General features: G+C 39.4%; 1 protein-coding gene across 9 annotated transcripts in view; it reads right to left on the reverse strand.

The window, feature by feature from the left end:
• CDKL5 (cyclin dependent kinase like 5) overlaps positions 1–25,630 on the reverse strand; it is a 135,353-nt gene that overhangs the window by 22,510 nt on the left and 87,213 nt on the right. For 8 of the 9 annotated variants that reach the window (XM_051608155.1, XM_051608148.1, XM_051608149.1 and 5 more), the window contains exons 8-13: positions 21,745–21,835; positions 17,015–17,204; positions 12,588–12,668; positions 8,380–8,540; positions 5,041–6,067; positions 1,504–1,609 (exon numbers count right to left, since the gene is read on the reverse strand). In XM_051608155.1, the coding sequence (XP_051464115.1) occupies positions 1,504–1,609; positions 5,041–6,067; positions 8,380–8,540; positions 12,588–12,668; positions 17,015–17,204; positions 21,745–21,835 (1,656 nt within the window). The remainder of the gene's footprint in view (positions 1–1,503; positions 1,610–5,040; positions 6,068–8,379; positions 8,541–12,587; positions 12,669–17,014; positions 17,205–21,744; positions 21,836–25,630) is intronic. The other variant, XM_051608157.1, reaches the window with a different exon arrangement.

Here is a 25,630-nt window from a genome sequence, read left to right on the forward strand (position 1 = left end):
TGTGCTACTTGCAAGGTAATAGTTGTGAAATGAGACCATCATCAGAAGTTGGGTGAGTTGTTTTTAGACTTCAGAACGTTTCAATCTGTAGAGAGCCACAAATGCAATCAACATCCAAAAACAGGAAACAGAATAAAAGGTTTGAATACTACTATTAAAGGCACAAAATACTACAGCTTTAGTCTTTGTCTTCACTTAGACCTTAAAAAATAGTGGAATTCCTGAAAAAAATTACTTTGGATTTTAATATAACCAAGAGTAGGAGATTGGTCACTAAAAATGAAAGGATCAAAAAGAGATAATACATCTTTTTCAGAAATACTATGGTTTTGAAAATAGGTTATATATACCTAGAACATAAACTTATCAGAATTATTAATATTACCAGAAATACCTGCACTAGATTAAAAAATGATCAGACAATAGTTCCAGCATTACCGTAGCATCATACTACAGTATTTGTCAAAATTGAATCTACAAATACTGACACTACAAATCCTTACACTCAAAAGTATTGCTCAAAACACTACAAGCTTTAATATTGCTCACAGGTTTTAATACTGCAAGGGGACACTTGCAAGGACTAGCAGATTTTACCATGTCTAAACGAGGTCATCAGCCAACTGATCAACCTGAAGAGGATAAGAGGGAGATTTGTGATGCTACTTAAGGTTATTAGTTGACTTATACTCAAATTTTAGCTGATTGGGACTTCTTAAAGTTCAGGGGAGCCCCACAAGCCTCCTAACACTCGCGGGACAGTAATTAGCTTCTTATAATCTTTGTCTTTTTTGAAAGGATTACCCAGGTTTAGCCATGAGGCAGCTGCTCAGTAATCACCATCTTTTAGATACCATAATAGAACAGTATCTGTGTGTATTTGTACATACACACACCCGTGGACATATATACATACATTCATATGTAAGCACATAGAGAGTCCTGTATTATTATTATTTATTCTGAACTGGGATTATATGTGTGCTTTTGCTTGCAGGAAACCCTGATCTTTAGTAACTCCAAATAAAATAAATGAATATTTCAAGCAAGGTTTCAAGCAATGAAAAACTAGCATTACAGCTTGATGCACCACAGTATCTGAAATAGATCAGAATGTCAATGTGCTACAAGTACAAAGGTGTTTAGATATAATGTTAATAAGACTTCAAAATAGGAATTATTAACATTAATGAACTGCTTTCTCTGGTAATAATAACTTCTTTTGTTCAACTCCCCCTGATAAATTATCTTCTGCTGTACAAGGTAGTGCACTGCTTCTCAATCAAAGTGAGTTAACATTTGCAAACAGATGATACAACAGTAACAGGGTTACTGTATGCAACTTAGTAAGTCAACGCCGTCTCTGAAAGTGGGGGAACAAGTCTTTTTCCAAGCAACTTTTTTAGTTGTCCATGTTACTTCTCCGTATCCATTTCTACTACTTAATTTGTATTCCATGTTGAAATTCTTGTTTAATTTTGAATGATCCACTGTAAAAATTACCTCTGTAAAAGCTGCCAACTCTTCTCGGAACAGGGTCATTATACAGAATTCTATTTTCCTTAGTAGATGCTCCATCTTCTGTGTGTGCATCATGATACGCTCCACCCTAAACAAAAGGAAAAAAACCTAATTAAAGACTATAGACAGATGTGTAGTTTTTAAACAAGAAACCCCAAACTTAACCACAAATTTCCTGTCATGTTTATTAATAAACTGCTAATATCAAATCACAGACTATGTAATAAATAATTACTTGGTTTTACTGCTTCCTCTTGCAAGTGCAATGCAAAATGACATTAACACACTCTTAGTTGTAATTTTAAAAACTTGAGCATGATTCAGACCCTCAGATTTTTGCCGTGAAAGAAATGCAGTTGTAACAACTCTGGATGTTAAATTAATTTCTGATGAAATCGGGTCACTCTGCTACTAGCAAATTCTAAAAAGCAAACAGGAAATGCACATAATTTGTGATAACTCCAGTAGCAAAGCACTCTCTCTTATAGTGTAGTACCCAGAGGTATCAAGTCACAGAATCTACTGTATGCAAAACAACAGATAGTCCCTGAAAAAAAAAATCCATAAGCTAAATAGCTAAATCAGACAGAATAGCAAAAAGAATATAATTATCTCTAACTCATTCTGTTTTTCTGACTGGAATATTCCCTGAAAGGTACTTCAAGCACAAGCTCAGGTATACTGTTAAAAACATCCATAGGCATGTATTTGCCACCAAATATGATTTATCTCCACTCTTAAATTAACCAGATGCTGCAATTTTTTCCCCAGTATGGACTGAAGATGTGCCTGCTCATGCAGGAGGGCTGGAACAAGATGATCTTTAAGGTCCCTTTCAATCCAAACCATTCTATGATACTATGAAAATTCAATGCTCTCTGCAACACTTCACAGGAAACTGCCCTAAAACCTTTACATGAATTTAAATCTAGAATATCTAAGATGGACAAAGGTTAAAAGAACCAAACCACTAAAAAAACCCCCAACAACCAGAATTAAAAACTGGGATTTTAATTCACTATATGAATTATTTAAAAATCTTTTTTTGCCTTTTATTAATGAAGATCTAGACTCACTGTCACAAACAACCCTTAAGTTGTGCCATGAGAAATGGAACTAAAACAATGCTTTCAATCACATTTTCGTTCTTCGGAAATTTACAAGAGGCTGAAGAAGGATCTGATTACATTACTACTTGTGTAAGACACCTCATCTTTGTCAGGAGTTAAGTTACAAACATGAGACACTAATAGCAACTTGTACTTTATTTTCTTCTGCTTGCCCCCTTTTTGTATATGTTTAAATTAAAATAAAAACAAGTGCTGCACTGAGACTTGAAAAGCCCCAACACTAACACCTAATGGGAGTCTTTTAAATTTTTTTTTTCTAAAGTAAGTATTTTTTCTAAAGATATAAAGCTTGGCAAAGAAAGAATGTTTTTCATTGAAAATACTTGGTAGACTAAAGAGAAAATAAGTGAGAAACTAGAAATATGGATGTAAGGAAGCTTCACAAAATATGAGCACAGAGAGAGAGCCAGTAGAATTGAATGGGGAAAAAAAAATGGGAAAACAACAAAGAATCTTTCAGAACACTTATGTTATTCCTGAATTTTTTTAGCTCAGTAATCCCAAGGGAAGTTAAATTTTCTGATTTGTATTCTAATGCAGAATGTAGGGAGAAAAGAAAAAAAAAAAAGGAAAAAAAAAAGGAGGGATAGAAAGAAGACAAAGAATTACTTTGTGAAAACGCCTTTATGAGGCATAAGATTAACAATTTAATTCTGATTTGTTATTGAAAGTAGTGTGAGGAAACAAAAACAGCTTTGTGAATTTACAGAATGTGAATTTGCCATCCATTTCAGAATAGTATTTTTCCCTTCCCACTTCTGATGGTTGAAGTACAGATTTAAAAGCATTAATTGAAGGCTTAAATTTAAAAAGCACTGACCATAAGAGATAAAGGCAAGTTCTTTACAAGTGATTAGGCCTTCCAAAGCAAATCAGAATTAATAAAACCTTATGCATTGATATGCACCAAGTTTTCTAATGAAAATAAAAAAATTGTCAATCAATTGTCAAAAGACAAAGAATGATCGAATAAAAACAATCTGCCCCTACTTAATATGAAATGAAATTTAAATTACTTTTCAAATTAATGTAGAAAAAAGATCAAAATACTCTGAAGAATACAAGATAGCGTGAAATTTATAAAAAACTCAAATGTTGGTGTTACTGCCCTTCTACAGTAACATCCTGAAGAATAAGTAACATTTATTTAAGTTGACAAAAATGAGAGAGAGAAAAAAATGACTACACAAATTAAAAAGGAAAGGTTAGAAAGGTTTTGAATAGAGCTGCTGTAATGCCTTTTAAGGAGCACTTTACAAATAAAATACATTGTATTTCTCCTATTTAGATGAGATCTTCTCTCATGTATGGATACACATAACCCTGCATGGAGAAGATGTGCTAAGTATGAAAAAACCTACTGTGCCTTTTTCAGGCAACCACTACCTGCAAGCTTTTTTTTTATAGTGTTTTCAGACCACTATCAAGTCAGCTACACATACTTCTTACATAAACTAAGCAGGCAGAATTTTTTTAGTCTCTCACAGTATAGCAGAATTTTTAGACCTTAAATACTATTTGCAGCTCTTTAACTTCCTTCACTTTGTCAACAAATCTGAACTAGATGTTCTCTCTTTAGAAGTCTCTATTACAGATGTGCTCATAGAGAAAGAAACACTCATTTTATGTGCTTCTCTCTGCACCATTTTGCTCTAATTTGGATCAATGGCACAGCAATTTAAAGATCTGGGGACAAATGCAGTCATCATTATAATCCTGATATGTAAAACAGGTAATTCAGAAATGTTGTGTCAGGAATATAAATTAACACCAGAATGAGTTTTTTCCTCTGCTCATTAACTAAGGTTCCCAGTAAAACACAAGGTATCTAGTGGCAGTAACTACTGTAAGGAGATTTACCAGTGGCCTCTCTAACATAAAATCTCTAGAGTACCCCAATTATTTATCATTCAAATCAAGAGAAATGTTGCAAGTTTTTATATTCCTCTAGTAAATTCTGCCATTTCGTAAATAATGCCCCACTACATGTGAGTGAAAAGCTCACTTCAAAAACTAGTAATAGCACTCGTAAGAGAAAGACATACAAGAAAAGCTAAATAAAACCACAAATAAGAAAGTGAAGCAAAACAATATGAAATGTCATCAGGCAGTGTAACCAAAGACTTGGAACTATTTACGAAACTTTAACTTCATAAACACATTTTTCTGTTCTCACATTTCAGTATTTTAAGAGAATGGTATTCATAGTCCACCTGAAATATTTAGCCCTTCTGAAAAAAAACACAACAACCCTACAACACTTGCCCAACAGCAAGACAAATAAATAACTAACTGCAAACAAACAGAAGAGAGAAAGCAGGACACTGCCCCCACGTGAAGTAAAGAGAGGAAGGTAAGCCTTCCAGAACAGGCAGTATGTTGAACTAACCCTATTAGTATCTTCTGTACAGTCTTCTCGTGATGAGCCAACAGATCTTGTGAGTGATTTATGCTGCACCTGTGGAGATAACAGTTGCAGGCTGTTTGCTCTGGCTGCCATCCCTTGCCCTATGCTTAAGCCACCCTCTGAGCCCTTTGACCTCACTCTGTCCCGGCTCACATACATAGAGTGTCTATGAGGGCGCTGCTGTGAAGAAAAAGGACTGGTATAACCTAGACCATAGGAAAAAGATTCATGTGGAGCAGATAGAGAGTGGGAATGGCTTCCATCCATGTGATCTGGCAGTTTTAACTCCTCCATTGTTTTGGAGTGTCTTGTTGATGGTCTTCGGGTATCCAGGGTACCCTCACTGCGGTTGTTCCTGCCGGACGGACTGAGCAAAGTTCTGTTATCGCCGTGTCGCGGAGCAGTGGGACTGGTAGGAGAGTTCAAGTCCATACAGCTGGATGGGAAATACCTACTGCTGTTTGGTTCTGCAGCTTGGGCCCTGGCCTCAGAAAGGTTGCCCACGGATTTCGAGTCTGTCAGAACCCCGTGGCTCTTTGACTTTGTCCGATATGAAGGGCTCTTAGAAGACTGTGGGATGGTATCAATATAGCTGTGGCGACTGTGCTTATCGCCGGGTTGCAGTGTCCCCGTTTTGCTTTGAGAAGTTTCCATGAACGAGTGCCGGTTCTGCTGAGACCTGGTGTTAGACTTCAGGTACTTTGTGCCTGGACCATCAGAGCTTTTTGGGTCCACATTAAAATCAAACTCTGTTTTTGCCTTTGTTTCTTTTGGGCTGAGAAGATGAGGCATGTTATTGTTGGTTAGATCCTTGCCGCCAGAGCCAGGTGTGTTGCTTGGTTTTTTGGTATGCATTGGACTAGGTGCAGCTCCAGGAAGGTTTCCATTCAGAAAGCTTTCATTTGCTGGAAGACCCTCTTCTCTTGGCCCGCCAACCCCTAGAGTCTGTATATCCTTGCTGTTTGATCTGTGGTGTGACTGCAAAGCAGAACTTTTGCTGGCTTGATTTCTACATTAAAATGCATAAAGAAGCATTAATATACCACATGACATATTAATGTATTAAAAACTTCAACAAAAGCACACTCATTTCAGAAGGGAGTTGCCATTTAAAAACACAAAATTTAACTGTAAAAAGATAAAATACTGCCAACTAGGCATCAGAAGCTCCACTAAAATTACAGATTTGCAAACATTAGTACACTCGTGTTTCTTTCTGCTTATATCCTGATGGACAAACTGAACCTTGGTTGATGGATTTTGCCGAAAAAAAGAATGAAGATGTAAAACCCAACCACAGAAATTCCAACATTTATTTACACATTTATTCATGTGTGTGAGTAATGTATGTGCATATCACTAATGTAAGCATTACATTACAAAAATCAGCTCTATATCCATTAAAAAAATCTTAAATACACCTGGCATGTTAAAGTAAAGGTAGAACAACAAAGTATGTCAGCACTGTCAAAAAACTCGATACAATCTAGGCTCTAGGCTATTCTAATGTATGTCTGATTTGGAAGGGGAGGGCTGGAAGAGGATATTGTGCTGGTAAAGATATCCAGATGGAGTGAGCCCAAGCTCAGTGCACCAGAGGAAGCCCTGTAACATCAAACCCAAAATCAGGTCTACCACAGAAACCAAAACTTCCATGGAACTTAGCACTATCCCAGTTCCTGGCACACCAACTCATCTCCAAAGCTGCACCCAAAATGCTCTGCAACCAGATTGACTTTGTGCAGAGCTACTTGCTGATGTCCTTAATCTCTACTTTCCAGCTCTCCTGGTTTAGGGATTACATACCTGAGATATGAGCTGGTTCCACAAATACTCAGTCTGAATTCATGTGAGCATGATTTATTATCTCAGGTTTTCAGGCATAAAACCAGTTCTGTCTCTGGACTTATGCTGGTATTGGAAACTAGCCATGACTGAGCAGTGCTGCGGCTGTACTTGTTAGCCTTGATAGGCTGGTTATGAACAGTTCACTTAGTTCTGTATCTAATTTATGATAATATAACTCAGATATATTACTGAGGGTTGAAGTGAGAGCTCACTGAACAGATGAGTTTTTACCTTTGTTGATCTTGTTGATAATAATAAATTAATAATGCTAGCCATTTTTATACTTAGGATTCTTGTACTAACCACTTTCAGTGATCTAATGATGTATTCTGTTATGGGTTCTGACATTTTGCAATTTTAATGGCAGTTTAAAATATTTCTTAGTTAAAAGGAAGTATATTTTTTAAAAACGTAGAGATATAAAGAACGTAGTACTTGAAAATCAACCAGCTTGGCAAGCCTTTGTATTAGACAAGAAGTTTTCCATGGATCTAGGTTTTCCCTTCTGATGTCACATCTCTAATGGTAAAGCTTCTATCCTTAATATCTGTAAGGGCAGCTAAAACTTTTTAGAGTCGTAGCTCCAAAAAAGCATAGACTGTAAACGTTATCATCCGAAATCTCAAAATGAGGAAGAATTTTTTGAATCTCACAGGAAGAGCAAAAGAAGATGGCTGGGATTAAAAGCCACTATCATTCTGCATACTTCAGAAGGTGACCTTTAGGAAAGCTTTTGTCAGAGGAATACTGTGAGGCTTTTTGTACTGAAGTATTTCCGCCACCAGTAAAACTGGTTTGCCAGTGTATTAAAATGTAGTGGCTCCTTTCAAGTTACATGGGTCCAACAAGGGAGTCACTGAGCAAATACACCCTGCTTTAAGTTCAAGTAAACTAGACAAGATTCATAACCACAACTACAGACAAAATTCTGTTTATCCCCAATTTAGAACATGATAGATGCACACGATTTTCAGGACATTTAGCTGATAAAAATTTGTGTGAATTTTGAACTTTCAAATATCAAAACCTTGGAGAGATTTGCACATGTACAGTAATGGTAGCATTCCATAGAAAAGAGCATTCCTTTGAAATCTCAGGCATCCTCCAAGCCACAGAATTCCTACTGTTGTACGAGAAAAAGGCTAACATTTATCTCAGGTGGGTAAGCCAGCTTATTTTTCCTTTGTCATATGCATAAATGGCTTAAATGTTGCTTTTTTTTGTTGTTCAAGAAGCATTCAGCCTGATGCAGAAAGCTAGCAAAAAATTCAGCTTGAATAGCTATAGTACAGTAAAACTGTGTCTGCTTCCTTTGGTCAGTAAAGGACAACATGGAACAGCATATATGTCTCCATCTGCCTACACTGTTAAATAAGTACTTTTCTTTTCTTGCAGATGAGGTTTGTAAACATGATAGCAACTCACTCATTGGCAGAGCAATGTCAGTGATGATGGTGACATGTCTACATTTACCTGTTAGATAATGTGTTGCTGTCTCCGTGGTAAGGTTTTCTCTTGGCTGACCGGGAAGGTGAGCTTCCACAGCGATCCAAGAGTCTTTGGGTTTGAAACGCAGGATGGTTCAAACATTGTTCTGTCAAATATCTATCCGCTGGATCTAACTTCAGTAAGTTCTTCGGAAAACAAATCCCAAAGTTTAAATGTTATTATCTGCACTTGCATCAGCAAAAAATATAACAAAGAACATTATTTGGATAGTTTTTTAATCCTCAGAGTTTCTGTGATGAGATGCAAGTGCCAGAAGAACTCCATGTTGCATTTAACCACATATGGTAGAAAAGAAACTTCAAAATACTATATTCTACTTAAAAGATGGAAGGCTTTAAACTTGCTTATTATAAAAAATATCTATATAGCATATGTGTATAATCAATAAATACACATACATAGCACTTAAAATATACTTAAAATACAAAAACATCTAAAGATATAAAAATATATTTTATGTATACACCTCTACACTTTAGAAATATATGTATTTTAAACATATTTTTCAGAGTAGACATTCCATTAATATGTTTAGAATTAAAAATATTAAATTTACTGGTAATAATATGCTACAGTAAAACAGGTTTTACAAAGAAAGAGAACAAGCATATGGAAACATTCTTATACAAACAAAAACAGGCTTTTGAGCTAGTATTTTTTAAAATATAAGAGTTTTGGTTTTGACTCCTGGAGTTGAAGTCCACCCATATTTGTAAAGAATTATCTAAACTGTTTACAATGTACTCAGAATAATGTTTGCCTTATAATTCTGTTATATCTGCTGTGATTCTGAACAAAAACATTTCCTGACATGTATAAAATAGGCTGGGTATTTTCATAAGTTTGAAAGGATTCCTGCAGGAACAGGGCAATACAAAACTTATCTTGGAATATATGTACATGCACTGCTGTCAGCAAGGATAAAAATGACTACTAAACAAAAATAATAGCTTTTTTTTAGTATGCAGTATCTTCCTTTCTCAAGTGACAAACTGCACAGTTATTAACTTTTCATTGCCCCTTTTTTCTAGTGCTCATCACTACAGTGGCCCAGATGTCCCAAACACGAGAAGGCCACATTCCACATTCCTCCTCAGAAGAGAGGATGTTCAGAGGCTTCCCTGGTATACTAACTTGCAGAGCCTGAACCATAAGCAGGGAGAACTGAAAGTCCACAGGGGATCACAAGACTGTGAACCTGCCTGAAATCAGAGAAGTAATGGGACTGGGCTCATGGCTGAGGCATGGTCACTGATGGGTACAGCTGGCTTCAGAAGGAAAGGGGGCAGGAATGGAGAAGAGTGGCACTCAGTAGAATGGAGTTCCTGGATGGCATTAAACACCAGCATGAAACAAAGGGTATATCCAGTTTCTGGGTCAGGATTAGAAGGGAAAGCAACATTTGTGATGTTATGGTGGGCATTTGCTACCAATCATGCATTGAAAAGCAAGGAGAATATGAAAAGGACAACTCTTTACAACAACAATCAGAAGTCTCCTGATCACAGATTCCCAACCTCGTGGCCGGCTTCAACTATCCAGACTGTGCAGATGATCCAGGAGATTTCCAGACTGTGTTGGTGGCAATTTCCTAATGCAGCTGCTGGAGAGGGAAATCAGTCAATGGTGGAACTTCACTCTACTTGACCTGCTGCTCTGCTACAGTAAAGTAATGGTGACAAACCTGATCAGAGAAGACAGCCTGAGCTGGAGCAAACATGAAACTACAGTTAGGATTCAAAGGAAGTGTGGGAAGATAAGAATCAGGGATAAGACCCAAGATTTTAGAAGAGCAGTTTTCAGTTTCCATAGGGAATTACTGGGCAGAATCTTCTGAAAAACTGCCAGCAAAGGAAAGATGTTCCGGAGAACCACTTGATTTTTAAAGAAAATTTCAGGAAAGTTCAGGAACAAAGTATCTTATTGTACAGAAGACCACAAAATTTTGCATAAGGTCAGGTTGGCTAAACAAAAATGCAAAACAGGAATATGTAAGAAGTCAAGGACAGGATACAAAGGAGGACTATAAAAGCACTTTATTAGCACAAAGGATAGGCCACTTCAGAATAAACTCCAGCTAAGGTAAATAAAGAACATCAAGGGTAAAAATAAGGGGTTCCCCAAATATTCCAGTAGTAAATGGAAGCTCAGAGAAAACGCATGTCTGCTGCTGAATGGGGAGGACGACTGAATAACAGATGATACAATAGAGACTGAAACACTCAACACCTTTTTTGCCCAAGTCAGCACATGCAAAACCATCTCCCTACTCTCAAATGCATGCTTGCAAAACAGCCTGATTTGTGAAGGACAGGGGAGGAGTGGAGCAACAAAGAAACAGGGCCAAATGGATGCCTCTTCATTAGTCTAGTTCAGAAGTGCTCTCTAAAGAGAGCTATATCAAGAACTCACTACTTCAGCTGGAAAAGATGGTGTGGGTTATTCAGACCTGATTGTTATCAGACATGAGGTCCCCGAGAATGCAGATAATGAGGAACACACCAAGTGTGGACATGGGCCAGATTGCCCAGTGTCTGGAGAAGAGACAGGCATACAGCAAAGTATGTGAAGCATCTGTAGCATTCAACTTAACCACAAGTCTCTTCTTGCAGTCTTTTGCTCATTCTTTAACAACGTTCCAAGTCCAGAATTAAGTAATGTAGGCCAAACAAAATATCCCCTCTAGAGAAACCCTGACCTTTCTCACCTTGTAGGAAGAAATACAGACAGAAAAGTTGAAAAGGATTATTCGTAGTGGAACGGAATTATTTGGAAACCTCTGTTTCCGTAAAATTCCAGTGCTTAACTTCTCAACTTTGTAGCTTTTATATCATACAAAACGAACCCAAAAGACACTGGGATATAATATAAAAATTATGATTAAATGAAGAGAAACTCTGCCTCAGCACGTGTAACGATGGTCTGAAGAATGATCTTGAAATTGCTGTTTGGCAATACGTGCTAGTATAGCTTGAATTACAGCTAACTATGATGCCAGAAAATAGTTTCTATGAACTAGAAAATTCAGAGGAGATTGTATAGTATCAACAAGGAATCATATGCACTGAGTTATCTAATTTTGCAGACTCCAGGAAACGAAGATAAAAGCTATGCTGTCTCTCCTCATGAGGCAGGGAGATTAAATGAAGGTGATTTGAACCAGTTGTGTTGTTGGATTTCTGCTGGCTACACCAAAACTGCTAAAAGCAAGTCAATGCCCAAGTATACTCCAAAGCAGATGACCTCTGGTTTCCAAGAAACTGGTGCAGATGGGCTTGAGACCACACAATTAATTTTGTGGTCCCAAAATTAGCTGTAACCATGCTTCATGTTTGGCCCAAACTACCTTTAACTCTTATGTGGTGCCCTTGTGATTCTAAACTCAATTTTTGACATGACTTTTTTTTCAAGCTTACTATGGATGAAATAATGGGAGGGTTGTTCTGCAGCTTACCATGGTTATGTTTTTCTAGTACAGTTAATAAGGACAACCACGTGTGTTGTATACCTGGGAATATGGCACAAGGCATAGTACAATGCTTTACAGTGTTTAGCCATTTTGAAGGGAGCCAGCTTCTCCCGATACCCTGTAAGAAATTATCTCAGGACCATATCCTAGTTTGGCCATGGTTAACTAGCTCACTTGTAGCAAAAGAGGACTGAAGTGCAAGTCAACATACACACCATGTAGAGAGCAGATTAAGGGCTCAGGTAAAATAATAAATTACTGTGTATCAACTTTGTCTTTAACAAAGTTTGTCTTTGACTTATCCAACTACAAATGAACACAAACTCTGGTAGCCTAATACTCTGTGGATTTATCTAAATTTATTATGTGTTGAGAGCTTACACTCCAGCATTTCTAAGGTAACCTGTACATCTGAATATATGTCAGTGGGAATGTATATTGCTGCAAATAATGGTGATTCTTTTGTCTGGACTATGTATTGTTTATCAAATCAGTAAAATTTGAACACTCTGCAGGCATTTGCAAGGGATATTTTCCTGATTTCCAGGAAATATCAAACCTTGCTACAAACAACTGTGATACCAGAATATCTCTAAAGTAAGTTCAAAAGTACTTTTAGGATGCATTAGACTAGGAAACAAAGATGAAAAAGTCACATTTTCCCCTACATATTACAGACAGAAAATAAAATACATTTTCCTACCTTCATAAGATCAAGCAACACACCACTTAAAATTCCCAAGTATCTTCTCTCTAAAGACTGTGGATGATTGACTGCTGGAAACTGTAAAAATAATATAGCATACATATACTGAGAATGTAAACAAGGCATACAAGAATACAACAGTTAAAAAAAATAGAAACTACACAGTGAATAAAGGCATGTAATTAATAGGAATCATATGCATTGAAAAAGTGAGTGGTTTATGAAACACTACAAAATGAATGTTTGTTTCTAATGAAACAAAACTGTTCATGTATGATATGCATCTAGTCAAACAAAGAAAATATTCTTGATTAGTAGGGCAGTCAAGGAACCTCTCTCAGACATAATAATAAACTTTGATTTATAAATGTGTTTGTGGCATTACGATTGACACAAGGTGGGAAGTTTAAAATAGATTCACTAATAACATAAGTAATATGTAGTATTGAAAAAAAAAAGGATTAAAATAGCTTTGAGAGAACTTGAAAGTGCAAATATAGTACTTGTTAAATACGAAAGATTACCAGACAATTCCAAAATATTGTAAGAGAAAAACATCAAAACCCCAAAGGTTTAAGGTTCAAAATTACTCCTGTTGTCATGATGTAGAAAGAACTGGCAACAGCATGAGAAGCAGTGCACACTGCTGGAGGGCATCTTTTGTTAACTAGGGTCCAGACAAAACCTGATGAAGTCTGTATTTGAAACTAGCCCTGTCTGGAAAGAAGAACAGGACAGGCAGGGATGGTTTGAAGAAAGAAAAAATCAAAAGCACAGAATTTCTTGCTTTGTAAAAAAGGCAAGAGTCCAATAAAATGAAGACAGAATCTTTTTATCAAATGAAAGAAAAGTTGCTCAGTATTCCATAGCTATAATGTTTAAGGTCAAGTATAATGGGTTGAAAAGAAACAGACAGAGATCCATTTCCAGACTGCAGCAAACACTGAACTGACAGCAAACAAATTAGATAAACTGATTTCAGTGCAGTAAGTTCAAATTTTAAAAATAAACATATAGGCCAGTGTTTTCAGAATTAGAAATTAGGGTTGAATTTCCAAGAGAGGCATAAAAATCCCTCATGGATCCAATGTATGCTGATTTTAGAGAAAATTACACATTTGAATTCCAGAGAAGTCTCTGGAAAAAAAGAAACCAATGCAAAACAACAAACAGCCAGCCTATGGGCATTAATCATTTTATCAAAAGTACACAATTGAGATCCAGGCACTTTGTTAGCAGTTTCAGCAGTTGGGGAATTTGCCTAATATTACCAAGTGTTTCAACTGCAGCTTGGCTTGATCCAATCCACATCCTAAGTGTTTTCTAAAAAGTCCTCTCAACTGACACCTTGAAGCAAGAATACTGATAACAGGAAGCATGCAATGTTCTCATCTACTGGTACATAAAAGCCGTAACTGTATGTCCAGGAGAGTTCAAGTCACAAACTGCATGCACATAAAAATTAAGTTATAGGTAAAAATCACTGAAAATACATGAAAATAAGAAAATTTAAGTCAGTGATTATTAGGACAGAGAACAGCAACTAAAAAAAATCAACACATGCAAAAATCCACAAACATTTTATGTGGATGCTTTTTATAGCATAAAAACATACAGGAGCTGTATGTTTGCTATAAAATGTCAATAAGCAGAAAGTCTTAAAGACTTTTATTACTTCACTATCACTAGGGCATTTTTCAGCTCTCACATCTCGGGATTATTAACAACTAGGTGCATATATTTACATGTTCACCTTCCTTAGATTAAATACCAGCTTTAAACCTATGCTTTAAAGACCAACCCAGTACAAACACTCATTTCCAAAAATGCATTTTATTTGGAAGCAAAATGCATTGCATGTGCACTTCATGTGCCACAAGTGTTAGATGACTATAAAATGCTGCCCATGGCTTGTACTAGCATTACCTTTCATAAATTACATTATGATTTTAAAAGAAAAATGAAAGAACGTTAGAAAGAATGTGTTTGCTCCTAAAATAGTCTTGCATTTTTCTTTTTACTTTGCTTTCTTTTGAAGTGGTTTAGTAATGATTGAGAATTTTTTCAAGTTCAAGTCTGCTCTGTTGATCTTAGTAACTTAGACAAACGAAGACTTCCATGCTCCCTCCACTTTTTACATGAACCAAATGGCAAAGTATTCCCATCTCCATGTAAAATGACCATCATTAAGGAGATTTTACATCTGGAATATTCACAGAAACATTAATATGTACTGAAGCCACGCAAAACAGTAATATGACATGGCTACTCTCTGAGATTGTTCAGTTTCTCCAGCTTATTTATAACTCCTTCATAGAAGAGTATTTACAGCCCTCCATTACCACTCACACTTCCCATAAAAGCATGAGCCTATTGCTACTTTCTGATCCCATATTATTTTATTTCCTTGAGCCTTCAACATACTATGGATGTTTTCTTCCTTACAAAGACTGAAAAGAGATCACTAAATACTCCCTGTACCTCAGAGGTGAGGAAACTGTGTATATCTCCATGCATGGAGGAAATGAGAAGGAAGAAAAGACAAAGTATGCAAATGTGCATCTGTCTGCACGTGCTGCAGTGTTTGTATTGGAATTTTCAAACTCACAGTAATGTAGAAATTCACACAGTCTAAACATATGGATAACCAATTCCACATCATGGGCTAATCTCTACTTTGTGAACACCCAGTGCCAGATCCAGCTTGTAAATAATAATTTGCATGATTGCAGCATACCTTCTATCTGCTATGCAACAGAAAATTCTCTACTCTTAAGCACAATGCTGCATTCAGGAAAAAAATGTACTTGTAAGGTTGTCTTATGGAATAAATTTTCCCATTAATTAACTGATGAACGTCACAATTTAAACCAACATTTTTTGTGTTATTTTTCTTGTTTAAGCCATTATTCAGATTTCAGTATTCAAAATCTCCTCTTTATTAGAAGGTGTATGTCACTGTGGTCATCATTAGTATACTGACTTTACAGATGGGGCTAAGAAGGCAGCAACATGTCTGAGGCCAAGTAATAAGCCATTGATTCAAGATGAGAACAGAGACTTAATTCCCAACCCTGTACTAATCACATTTGTCCCGTGCTGTCTTCTTGATCACTGTATTTTAAACCTACAAAACAATGACACTTCATTCTCACCCTAAGGCATTACAGAGTATTTATCCAAATAAGATTACACTGCACAACTAGAGCTTCTGTAAAATACTGTTAAAGAGGCAGTAATTTTGCTTACAACTTTTAAAGTACTGCTTTACTGATAAGTGGTACAGTTTTTAAAAACAGAAAATCCTATCCAGACCACTGTTCCAAACAACGTCAAATACACATAGTACTTTGCAAGAAATGCTTGTCTAAGAATGTTTTTTTAACTCTCCCCTGAAGGAGGGTCTACAAACTTCTGCAAAAACTCTTTGGAATTAGCTATCCTTGTAGCTAAAATAATTATCCTAACACCTTAAGTCAACTATTTCTTTTCTTATTAACATCAGCTAAACACAATTTATGGCAACCTTTAACATTTTTTGAGACAACTAGTCCTACCTCTTTCCCTTTCTCATTCTCCAAGTATTCTCTTTTACAGAGTAAAAATCAAATCTCAAGTCTTTAGAACAGGTTAGGTCTCCTAAAACCTCTTTACAGGATTTCAGACCATAGGATTTCAGGCCATTTATCAAGATCATAAATTCACCTTTTTAAGTAAAAATTACAACCAAAACTGAATTAAAAGGAAATACAAGTACAATCACTGATGAGGTATTGTTAAAGATAACAGAGCCACTACTTATACATTGCTTCAGGGATTTTGCCATATTGTGCTTCCCAACTTGAGCAGCTTTTCCACACTAGTGAGTCTGTCATTACATGGTACTGGAAAACCCCTGAAAGGGTAACAATGCTGTCAGGAGGAGGAGCTCTTTTACTCATGTGACTTACATGAACTCCCCAGGAATGTAAGTGAAAAGGCAAAAGCTCTTCTGCCATGACAGCATCATCTATGGCCTGGATTTTTCAAACACAGCAGCCTGAAGACAGCAGGTATGAACTTCCCACACCCCAAACTGACAGAGGTGTGCAGGGTTCACACAGTGAACTTCACAGTGCAAAGGTGGCAGGGTTACTCTTAAGTCGGGTATAAATGTTAACTGTCATACCAAAAAAAGTCAAAGAAACGAAAGAAAATCTCTAAGCAACTTTTAAAAGTAAACCAAACATTTATAAAAGACCACACTAATGTAATCAGAATTTTACTTTGCATTATCAATGACTTATCTAAATATTCTACACTTACCAGAAACACATACAACAGAAAATGCATAATGTAAATGAAAAAAAACCTTCACAGCAACAATGACAATAGTGTAAATAGTGTGTGTAAAAAAAAGAAAAAAGAACAAAGCCTCCTCTTACCCGCAAGCCATGGAAGCGTGGGTTGCTGTAGAAGAGCTTCATCTGCTCGGCTGGCAACGAGCCTAGCACCTTCTGAATGGTAAAGAGCTGGTCAATCTCGCTCTCACCAGGAAACAAGGGCTGCCCATCACTCAGCTCTCCCAGGATGCAGCCTACAGACCACATATCCACAGCCTTCCCATAAGGGGCTCTGTAAAGTGAACGTACAATGTTTTTCACGCACTGACACTGTCTTCCTACTGAGCTGTTTCAATTCATGGGCCATATTTTCATGGCCTGCTTCCTTACAACACAGAAAAATAAACTTTGATATTAAAGAAACTACCTCAAACACCAAGCCCTCTGTTTCTGCCCTGGATTTTCTCATGTATCACTGCTTGAAAAGGTAGCAAAGGAATTCTCAAGTACCTTCAGGCATCTGGTTACCTTTGTGAAAAATCTTAAATACAAGAACAATCTTTTAGACTGCAAAGCAGTTACCATTCCAAGTTAAACTATCATCAGCTTCCCTTGCCTCCAGAGGTTAATGACTGTGCTCTATTTCTGCTTCACATTTCTTTTTCCATTGTGCTAAACGGGGGGAAAGGCATACTGGGTCTGGCCACTGGGAGAACAACGTAAAAGGTAAAAAAAATCTGTTTCAGCATTCATACAGTGAAATTTTAGTTAGAGAGAGAACACAATGTGCCTGAAAACTATTCCTTAAAAAACACAGGTAACGAATCAATGAAAGCATCACAAAATAAGTATTCACTGTTTTGGAGCAAAGCCAAAGGTGAGGTTTTGGGGAGAGGTTATGACAGGTGGTCTGTGTGTGTTCAAGCAATATTGTGTGATGGGGAGGACAGCACCTGCTATTTTAAAGGGCTAATGACAAAAGAAGCCAGGTCAGCAATGAAGAGGTATAGGGAACTGATCAGAAACAAAACTAACTGATACGAGTGTTGTACCAGCAAGAGCTATACCAGCTTTTCTTGAGATTTACATACAAGGGTATTTATGGAAAAAAAGGTAATATGGATACTCTAGCAAGGAGAGACTACGGGCTTGAGGATGGCTTGTGAGACATGCAGGAAAGAAAATCAGAATGTAGAAAATGGAAATTTGTATGAAAAGGAGAGCGTGGTAGACTACTGCAACATTCAGTCTAAAGCCACAAACACTGAAGAACCAGATAATCCTTTTGGACAGCTTCTGATTTTCACTCTGAGGTTTTGTTCTCAGCAAGCTTGTTTAGCTGCCTCCCTCAGTTGTGCAATACATACTTCCAGCTTTTCATTGTTCCTACTATAGACCAAAGCAACTCCTTTTCTGTATGCCCAAGTTCTTCTTGTTGAATTTGTAAAAAAATTTTGTTAACAAGCAACTTATTCCAAGAATCTCTTTTGGATGTTTAGGTTTTGAGCACAATAACCAGAGAATTATTTTCATGTCAAAGAAAAAGCATATAAAAAGAAAAAAGGCTTGAACAAAGACTGAACTGAAAACATACTTCAATGAGTCTTGTTTCTGAAACTTGTAATCCAACAACTCAACCTTTGTTTCAAGACATTAAGTTACAACTGGTTTGCCTATTTCTAGAATAAGACAGGACCAGACAAATCCTATTGGAAATCTGTTCCCTTCACCCTTCCTTATGCTGATAATTAAAGATGTTTAGAGAGAGAACACTCTCAGACTCAAGACAAAAAAATATCTGACTTTTCCCCCTTGATTCCTCATTATTTCTTTACTTTACGGAGAGGGCACTTGGCCAGAGAACAATGTAACTCTTGACATTATTTAGTTAGGTGAAGGTGAGAAAGCATTTATATCTGGAAAATAGCCTGAAGGAAACTACAGGCTGACTGAGATGCCTAGTGCAGAACTCTACAGTAGCTAGGAAAGCTCAAGTAGGAAACCAACATTTCAAGGACTGTTTGCCTTTCAGAATCTGCCATGAGACACTGCAGTCCTTTCACAATCAATCATCACAAAAGCAAGTTTGCTCCATTGGAACAGATTGCTGACAAGGAACCACCAGTGGCAAAACACAGCATGCCAAAGTACTACTTCTACTACAATAGCTCTGTGGGTTCATAAATCCCTTACTAATTTTGCATAGTGACTACTTATGGATTTGCTGAGAGCTCAATGTTTGTCCTTTTTGTGATGCTGCTAGTCCAACCCACCATTAGGTCAGGTCTGAGGGTCACAGAAGGCCTAGCTCCTTTCCATGCTGCAAAGGACAACACAGATGAGAACAAATTCCAAACCAGGGATCTACTTTATTCTCTATTCTGTATCTGTACTGGAAAACTAAGGCTCTGTAAGCAAAACAGTTTGTAAGAGTGCAACTAAGAAAATCTACTTTTTTGTTATGAAAGAAAAACACCTTTATTTGCAATCCCTTTAATAGTCAGGTTTCTCCACTGAAATGTGAAATGGGACAAAGGTTGCTGTAGGATGGGGCACTGGAGAACAAGCTAGGGTTATAACTGAGGAATGAGCTAAACCTCACTGAGGCAGGGATCATTACCCTTCTTTGTGCACAAGAATAAAGGAAGCTGAATCAGTTTATGAGGTTTCTACTGTTTACTCTGTAGTCAAAGAGAAACAAAGCAGAAAATGCCCATTTCTTAAGGCAGTGGCAGAGAAAGCTAAAACATTTTGTATGAAATGGCATGCTGAAGGCTCCTGTTGACTAACTGGATCAACGGCGGGCAAACAATGCAAGCATGATATGGCTGGATAAACGAAATAACTCCTTTAGGACAGAGAGACAACAAATCTTAAAAGTAATGTAGTCTATTTCTGCACAAATTAGATTATTCAAAATTTTTGCATCTGCTAATTTGGTAGGTCTTAAAATCTACTCGCTTTCAGCTGTATTTTTTTCATCCAAGGGTACAGAGTACTCCACAGTTACCTGAGGGTCTCCAAAGTGAGTTGATTTTGGATGTTCTGTGAATAATTATGCAGCAATTTCTTTCCTCTCCTGAAATTTAAGTCTTGAGCCTTATCACAGAACAAAACCTCTCAGGGACACATTTTAAAAATTGAAAAAGTATAACTGTATTTATCAAAATGTATGTATTTAATAATCCGGGGAAGACTTTTGAATATTAGATACTTATAAAGATTTGGTAAATGCAGGGGAAGGGGGAATGGATAAGATGAGGGTCTGGGAAATAGAACAGGATTTCCATGAAACAGGTATCACTTTGTGCCAGAAAACCTTCGCAGTAAAGACATCCAGTTGAAGTCATGTGCATTAAACACACATACCCCCTTCCTTTCTCTACAAGTTAACAATTTTAGTCAATTACAAACAGACATGACTCCTAAATTTCCTTTGGTAACTAAACATTTTATCAAAACTGAAGGTCAGATGAATACTGTGTCTGCCAAGCTTTTAATGTCTTTCCTCCTAAATCCTCATTACTACTACAGACAAAGAGTAAAATGTTGTGTAACTGAAAAGGCCACAATTGATGCCTTCTTTCCAAGTCTTTTTTTTTTATACCTATATACACACACTTTGCTGGAAGCATAACAACACCTGTTCTCTCAAAAATATTAAAGATTGAGCTTTGAGGTTTTTAATGGCAACTTTAAAACACTATTCTGCACATAATGCAACTCCTAACACCTGGATTAAGATTAGCACTGCTCTGGGAATACTGATAAGACTCTGTTAACAGAATAATTACTACCTAATGCTTTACCTATTGAAGAAATGTGTAGTTCAGCATTAATCAAAGCTTCCAATAAAACCTTTTTTCTCAGCAACATGAAACATTTTGTTTAAAGAATCTTAGGAGTGACCAGTATTTTTTTAATTCCTCCTTTGGCTAAAATGTCTTTATTTCTAGAATATGTATATACATACATACATATATATAAACATACATACATGTTATACATACAGGAATTATATTCTATGAGAGTGTTCATATACTTTAGAATATTGCGCTGCTAAACTTGATAGTAATGGGAAGATGACATATAGTCGTTCCAGTTACTTTTGTCTCTTCCTTTCCTCTTCTGGGTTCTATGAATTTGTTCATACAGTATCTGAAAATCTGTTTAACCTTGTGAGGTAGTAAAAGACTCATTTTACAGATTAATAAAAGAGTAAAACTAAATTGTCCAGTGGAGGCTACTCATGTAACTATTGCTTTCACAGTCAATGAAACACTAAGTTCTCAGTGCTTTATTAAAATGACTCACACAGCCTCCTTCACTAAATTCCTCCCAACTAGTAAAAGAACTAGCACCCTCAGTCTGAGCTACTTCAGCAGTGCTGGGAAAAAGTAAAACCAGGAATAAAAACCAAATCATAGTTTTGACCAAAAGGACAAAGAGAGCTAGGGGTGTAGCATGGTGAAGGCTGCACTGCCATTGCTATGCAGTATCCACCACAAAGCTGATGGAACATTTCAGGCTACAGGACTACCATGGAAACCTCTTCTGAAGCAATGGGGAGGGCAGGGATCTGAAGTACATTTGTTATAATTCAGCTTCATATTTATCAGCTAAACACTGCTCAGCTCAAGACAGGTCAACATGTCAATGATTCATGTCGATTTACTGGAAATGAACAAAAATTAATGAAATTCTGGAAGCTCCTTGAAATCTTCCATTTAAATTGATGAAAGGTCTCCATGGGTAAATCTTACAAAAGGTGCTTGAAAATATGTAAATACTCAGTCAAGATTTATCACAGCAGTTTTACAAACTGTACTTACCCAAGCAAGAGTTCAGGTGAGCGGTACCATCTGGTAGCCACATATTCTGTGTAGTTTGCATTGCTTCCTTCAGAGAGATTACGAGCAAAGCCTGTCAAAGAAACAGTGTGGAAGATTATTGTAGCCAGGGTCTGGCGGCCGGAAGATCTCGTGCTGTACGGAAAGACAGGGCCCCTCCCCCCCCCCCTCGGGACAGCCAATAGTGTATAGACTGTGATGTAAGCAAAACGGATGTGACGTTACTCAAGCTATATAATGCCATGCCGCATGGCAATAAACGCCATTTTGCCATCCACCACATTGGTGTCTGTGTGCATATGGACCGAGCGACCAGGGGTCGGTCGCCGTGCCGTTCCTGAACCAGGTCGCCTTGCCTTTCCGAAGGCAACAAGTGGTGCCGAAACCCGGGAATCGAGGGATCTCGCCCCGAATCGGGAAATCGCCTGGAATCTGGTGAACGGCGGCCGGAGCGGTAAAACCAGCCCGGCGGACGCCCCGGACCAACAAGGAGGAGGACGCTCCGGGACCAACGAGGATTGAGGCACTCGTGAAGGTCGAAATGGAAACCCTTGTGAAGGTCGTATTACAAATACATAAGCAGTGGGGGATTGATTGTAAGCCCAAAGATTTTACTCTTGCTGTTGCGAGACTTTTGCAAACCGGGGTCATTGACCAGCCGGTGGATATTCTCCACCCTGAGGTGTGGGACAAATGTACTAAGGCTTTAGCCAAGGAGACGATGTCTTCGGGTAGTGGAAAAAACCTGAAATCGTGGGGGAGGGTCGTGCAGGCCCTGGAGAAAGCCCTACGAGAACAGGAGACCTGGAGGGAGGCAAAGAATTGCTTAAAGGTCACCCCGAAACTGGGAGTCGGGGCGGCCACACAGACCTTGCACCCCCCGGGCGGTGACGATTCCGCCGAGCCCGGGGATCCGGGGGGAGGCGAGACAAAAACATTGGAATCTCCGCCCGCTCTGACCCCCCCGCGCAGCCCCAGCCCCGATCGGCGGGGGGGCGGCGCGGCCCCACAGTCCCCGGAGCCACCACGGTCTCCGGACCCCCCACGGTCCCCGGAGCCCGACCCGCTCACGGAGAGGCTTAGACGAGCCGTATCCTTTTGGCGCGGGCTGGCCGAAGAGGCCAGGGGCGCCACGGAGATACCGGGGTCTGAGGAGCTCTGGGCGGAACCGCCGCCATGTGCGCCCCAAGATGGCGCCGAGCGCAAGAGGAGGGAGCGGGGCGAAGGCGCACGTGGCGGGGGCGGGGAGGAGGCGCCGGCATCGATGGGCGTGCGCGAGCGGCAGGGGGAGGGGGGCGTGAGCAAAGGGCGGAGAGCCAATCAGAGCCACCTGCCTTATAGGGCAAACAGCCCGCCCCGCAGAGGGCGGGGTGAGCCAGGAGGGAGGGAACCGCCCACTCGCAAAGGAGGGGGGCGGGGCCGGAGTCCGCCCGCCCGTGACGGAAGGGGGCGGGGCCGGAGCCCGAGAAAAGGGCACTGGCAACCGGAAGCGGCCGGTCAGTCGAGCTCTGACTTCGGGTCAGACACGGACTGGAGTGAGGAGTTCGCAACGGATTCAACTTCAGAGGAAGAGGAAATGGGAATAAATACAGTCAAAAGCAAATATATCCCAATCCAAAATAAAAATAAAAATAAAATCCGAAATAAAAAAGGACTGCAAGGGGAAGAATTCCCTTTCACTGACTGGAAAGGAATAAAAATTGCGTCTGCTGATTTGGTCCCACCAACCACACTAGCATTCCCGGTCCGGCTAACGGAGGGGGGACAAAGGGTCTTTTCACCAATAAACCTTAAGGACATACATACAATTATTAAGGCAATTGCGGACAAAGGACTCAATTCTGCTATGGTCACCAGCCTCATAGATGGCCTTTTTGGGGGAGATGATCTGCTCCCATTTGATATAAATCAAGCCTGTAGAATGATCTTTGACGGAGCAGGGATGTTTGTGTTTAAACAAGAATGGGAGGACCACTGTACAAGGCAACTAGCCCAGGTGACCGGGGCAGACCACCCACTCTACGGCTCCACACTGCAGCGGCTGATGGGTAAAGACCCAACAATGATCACCCCCCAGGTGCAGGCCCAGGGCCTGCGGGTCCATGAAATCATGGCCCCCCTGCATGATCTTCTAAAAGGAAAGAACTCATGGGAACAAAAAACTCTGACAACAGAAGCAATGAACTCCCTCGATTTCATCGAGCAACGGGTATTATCAAGCACGCTTGCCAGGTGGAACCCAGGTGTTCCACTCGACCTATATGTACATTTCACAAAGGGAGGGGGAGTAGGGACACTGGCCCAGGGGCCACCTGAAAAAGCCCAGCCAATACAATGGATAGTCCTAGGAAAGCCATCACGTGCATTCTCTCCAGGAGTCGAGTGCCTTGGCAATCTCATCATGAAAGGTAGAAAGCTCGCCCTAAGACACCTAGGCATTGAACCTGCCAGGATATTCCTACCCTTCCGCAAACAGCTCCCAATACAATCAGTGACCATGTCAGAGTATTTAGCTATAGCCCTTGTCGGATTTGGTGGAGAAGTTCGGTACGCTGCAAAGCCCCCCTGGACTCAAATGCTGGAAATCGTCAACATTGACATCCCACAGAAGATCATGGACCGGCCCCAACAGGGACCAACAGTCTTCACAGATGCATCCTCAACAACCTCAACTGCAGCGGCAGTGTGGCAATCAGGAGAAGAATGGCACTGCATCAAAATGACCGATTGTGCGCTTTCAGTTCAGCAGCTAGAAGCGATGGCCATAGTGCTGGCATGTGGACTGTTTCCAACGGAACACCTTAACATAGTGACCGATTCGATGTTCGTGGCCAAGCTTTGCTTAGCCATGTCAGGACCCGGCGTGTCAACATCAGCAGTAGCCCTAACGCTGGAAGAAGCACTCTCTTCTCGAGAGGGCACCATATCGGTCATCCACGTCAACAGCCATAACCCGGTCAAAGGGTTTTTCCAAACTGGCAATGACAAAGCAGACGCCGCTGCAAAAGGAGTGTGGGCGCTAAGGGATGCCCGGCAGTTACATGAGTCTCTTCACATCGGGGCCAAAGCGCTAGCGAAGAAATGCGGGATTTCTGTCACTGATGCGAAACACGTAGTTGCTACATGTCCTCACTGTCAGAAAGCACCACTGTGGTCCAGTGGAGTCAACCCCAGAGGTCTCAAGGCCTCTGAAGTGTGGCAGACAGACTTTACACTCTGTCAGTTGCTGAAACCTCGAGCGTGGCTAGCAGTAACTGTGGACACCTATAGCGGAATGATCGTAGCCACACAACACCCCAAAACCGACTCCAAAGCGACCATCCAGCATTGGCTAACGGTCATGGCATGGCTTGGTATCCCTAGTCAGATCAAAACAGACAATGGCCCAAATTTTGTTTCCAAATCAGTCCAGGCATTTGCTCTGAAATGGGGTATCACCCTAATACATGGCATTCCATACAATAGCACAGGACAAGCCATAGTCGAAAGAGCAAATCAAACCCTGAAAACTAAATTAGAGGTGCTGGCAAAGACAGAGGGTTTTGTCAATGTCATCCCCTCAGGAGACCAAGCACGCCTGCTAGCGACCACTCTTTTAGCACTGAATCAATTTCCTAGGGGGGAAGAGATGAATAGCCCTACACAAAAACATTGGGCCACTCGAGCGCTAGAAGGCGGCCCGTTGGTTATAATTAGAACTGAGCTAGGGGAATGGGAACAGGGGTGGAGGCTAGTCCTTACAGGGCGAGGGTATGCTGCAGTCAAAAAAGATGGGAAAGTCAAGTGGTGTCTGCTTAAGTCTATTAAGCCTGACCTAAACTAATGAAAACTGTAAGTTTTTATCCACAGAACCGGATCACCAGACGTC

The sequence above is a fragment of the Apus apus genome, chromosome 1 (genome assembly GCF_020740795.1).
Source record: "Apus apus isolate bApuApu2 chromosome 1, bApuApu2.pri.cur, whole genome shotgun sequence".
Lineage (NCBI taxonomy): Eukaryota > Metazoa > Chordata > Aves > Apodiformes > Apodidae > Apus > Apus apus.